Source organism: Monoraphidium neglectum (assembly GCF_000611645.1).
Source record: "Monoraphidium neglectum strain SAG 48.87 unplaced genomic scaffold scaffold01238, whole genome shotgun sequence".
NCBI lineage: Eukaryota > Viridiplantae > Chlorophyta > Chlorophyceae > Sphaeropleales > Selenastraceae > Monoraphidium > Monoraphidium neglectum.
This window is the reverse complement of record NW_014012390.1, coordinates 1-3,300: the sequence shown is the minus strand read 5'-3', so window position 1 is coordinate 3,300 and position 3,300 is coordinate 1. Positions and strand designations below refer to the sequence as shown.

The window sequence follows — 3,300 nt, the reverse complement described above, 5'->3', positions numbered from 1 at the left end:
CCCGCCGTTGCCGCCGCTGCCGCTGCGCGCGGCCGCGCGCAGCTGCGCTACGGCGTGCGCGAGCGCTACGAGCATGGCGCCGCAGGCCGCAGCCAGTGCGATGACCACCAGCTGCTGCCCAGGGAGCGGCGGGGCGGGGCCGTAGGGGAACCCCTCGTCGTAGTAATCGGCGTCCTCGATGACGTCATCGAGCTCGTCGACCGACTCGGGCACGTAGTCCTCGGACGTGCTGGATTCCTCGGACTGCGAGAAGGGGGCCGAAGAAACGACCTCGCCGGTGATGACGACGTCGCGACCCTGCAGCTGCTGGGGCCCCAGGCCCATCATCATCGGCATGCCGCGGAGCAGCATAGGCAGCGCCGCAAACGCCGCCGCGACGCCGTCGCCGTCGCTGTCGCCGCTCTCGTCGTCCGACCGCTCGGCGCCGGCCCGCTGCTGGTCGGCGGCGCGAGCCGCGAGCATCGCCGCGACGCGCTTGGGGCATGGGCGGCGCGGCAGCGCGTAGGACGACCACGCGGACGCGTCCTCCTCCGCGCCCTGCAGCGCCGCAGGCTGAGGAACGAACGCGGACAGGATTGCCTCTGTCTCGCGCTTGAACGCGCCGAGCGCCGCCGCCGCCAGCCGGCCGAGGCCGCCGTCGGCGGCGAGCACATCGCCTACGACCAGCAGCGAGGAGCCGGGCGCGTCGTCCTCCGTGCGATCCAGCGGCTCAGCAGCCCCCTCGTCGGCCCTGGGCGCGGCCGCGGCTGACACAGCACGTCCTGGCTCTTGCTGTGCCGCTGGTTGCTGGTCGCCGCGCACAAAGCTGTCGAGGGCGTCGCTCTCGGCGCGCGCCAGCGAGTCGATCGCAGCGCGCAGCAGGGAGAGGTCCTCGTCCTCGTCATCGTGCGAGTCCTCCTCGTCCAGCGCCGCGGCCGCTTCGGCAACGGCGGCGGCTGCTTCCTCGCGCTGTGCCTCGCGGGTGACCTCCGACAGAACAGACGCGAGCGCATCCTTGGCGCTGGCGGCGCCGTCTGTGGCTTCCAGGAACGCCTGGGCGTCGGCGTTGTCGGAGGCGGCGAGCGCCTTGCTGTCCGTCTGCGTGGCAGCGTCGCTGTCGCATGCCGCGGGCGGGGGGCGGGGGCGCAGGGCGAATGAGCGAGGCGGGCCAGGCTGCCGGGGACAGCCCGCTACACCAGCACAGCGCGCATGCTCGCCAACCCCTGATGCTGTGCGAAAACTTTCACAGCATTGTCACAAGCAATCCAAACTTCAGCGTTGGCGTAGACGCGGACCGGCCTTCGAAATACAGTGTACGGTACCCGTCGCTCACATGTAGGCCTGCGCATCTGCCTCATTGGTGGAGAGGCTCACAACATGAGTCCCCTGCGTGAGCCAGAACGAGGTGCTCAGATGACACGCGGGCTGGTGTTTTGGTCTCAGATGCCTCGTGGCACAGCTCGAGTATAGCTCACCTGCAGGTCCCTCGTTGCGTGCGCCACCCGCGTCAAAACCATGACGCAGAGTACCAGGGTCAGGCCCCAACCCAGAGAGCGCGGAGCCATCCTTGGAGCGACAGAAGCCGTTCTATGCGTGTACGCTGCTGCGCATGGGCGTATGGCTGTTCTCTGCAGTTGATCGTACGCTTAAATCATTCTTCTGTACGGCCGAAGAACGCGTTGGCTCTAAGCACAGTCGCGGGTGCAGCGACGCCGTCCGGGTGCTCCAGCTTCCTCGCTTCACCCGCTTCACCCCTCCTAGGCACCAGGCAACACAGGCAGGGACGCTTGGGCAGAAAAAGCTGAGAGGAAGGACCACTCTGGCACATCTGCCTCATCTGCCTGAAGCCAGGTTGTACCGTGTGTCGATTGCACGCACCGTGGCGCGCCCAAGCAGCCACGCGCGTCTGCGGTTGCAGCACCCCCGACAAAAAGTACCGCAGGACGCACCACAAGCACCAAAATGAGCGGCTGCGCTGGGGTCATGATAGCGACTGCTCCAGCAACACATTACTTGTTAAATTCCTACGGGCAACTAATTGCACGTCACCACAACTACAGCCTGCCACGCGCCACGAAGCAGGAAACAAGGCTACTGCTGCTGCACAAACTCGAGCGCCCGCTGCTTGACGTGCGCGACCTGCGCCTCGGTGCCGTGCGCCTTCTCGAACTCCAGCCACCGGCGGAACAGGAACTTCATCTTCTTGGGGGGCAGCGCCAGGCTGGTGGCGCGCTCCAGCAGCGTGCGCACGCGGCCGTCGTCCCCCTGCTTGACCTCCTGTGGGGGCCGGCCATTATTTCGGGTTGTGGTGTTGAGAAGGGGTTGAAGGGTGGGGCGGAGGGAAGCGACGGGTGGGTGGGAGTGAAGGTCGGCGAAGGGGCGACTCGACGCCGCGCCCGACGGGCCGACGGGCGCAGCGGCCCGTCAGGCGGCCGCCCACGCAGCCCCAGCCCGCTGCCGGCCCCCGGAGGCCGACCCCCCCGCGCCCGCGCCCGCGAGCAGCGCGCGCTGCGAGCGGCCGGCTGCACGCCACCTGTGCCAAAATCAACTACACAACCATGAGCGAGGAGCGAGCTGCCTGGCTGCCCCGGCCGCCCACGCACCTGGTCGATGTACATGCTCCACAGGTCCAGCCGCTTGGGGTAGTTGCGCAGCACGCCCTCCATCACGCTGCGCCCACGCTCCGCGCTGCCCAGCCGGAACTCGAGCAGCGCCGCGTGGCTGATCGCCTTGACGTGCTTGCGGCGCGGCAGCGTGGCCAGCGCGCGCTCCAGCAGGCGGCGCGCGGCGTCGCCGGCGGCGGGGCCGCCGGTGGTGAGCGAATGCTCCATCGCACGCAGCCACACCTGTCACCGTGGGGGGATGTTGGCAGAGGGGAGGCGCATGAGGGCCGATGTGAGGTTGGGCATGAGCAGCGGGGCGCGCGTCGGTTGCTGCAGCGCGGCGCCGCCAGGGATGGGCACGACGCCAGGCCGGCGAGCCACCGGCGCGCGCCCCCCGCCGTCGGTCCCTTTCGGCAGATCAGGCGCGCGCCGCACGCCGCACGCAAGCGGGGGGCAGGCGCCGCCCCAAGACCCCTTGCCCCTTGCCCGCGCCCCCGCGGCCGACCTTGCAGCTGCCGCCGAACTTCTTAGTCATGGCCTTGAGCGCGTCCTCCGCCAGCTCGCCGCGCCCCGAGCGCTGCAGTATGCCCAGCAGTGCGAGGTACAGCTGCTTCTGGTCCGTGTACTGCGGGGGCGGATGGGAGGTGGATGCAGGCGGGGGGCTGAGTCAGCAGGGCGAGGGACAGGCGCTTGTGGTCGGTGTGCTGTGGAGCCGGGG

General features: G+C 69.5%; 2 protein-coding genes across 2 annotated transcripts in view; both read right to left on the bottom strand.

The window, feature by feature from the left end:
* MNEG_7146 (hypothetical protein) overlaps positions 1-1,544 on the bottom strand; it is a gene marked incomplete at both ends in the record, with an annotated part of 2,191 nt that extends 647 nt beyond the window's left edge. The window contains 3 exons of the mRNA XM_014044380.1: positions 152-1,093; positions 1,313-1,365; positions 1,455-1,544. Coding sequence (XP_013899834.1) covers positions 152-1,093; positions 1,313-1,365; positions 1,455-1,544 — 1,085 coding nt within the window. The remainder of the gene's footprint in view (positions 1-151; positions 1,094-1,312; positions 1,366-1,454) is intronic.
* A 526-nt stretch (positions 1,545-2,070) lies between these two features.
* Positions 2,071-2,810, bottom strand: MNEG_7145 (putative Protein RRP5; the record flags this gene model as incomplete). The annotated part of the gene is made up of 2 exons (XM_014044379.1): positions 2,071-2,256; positions 2,583-2,810. 2 exons carry the CDS (start codon positions 2,808-2,810, stop codon positions 2,071-2,073), a joined length of 414 nt encoding a protein of 137 aa, XP_013899833.1.
* Between the last annotated feature and the right edge of the window lie 490 nt (positions 2,811-3,300).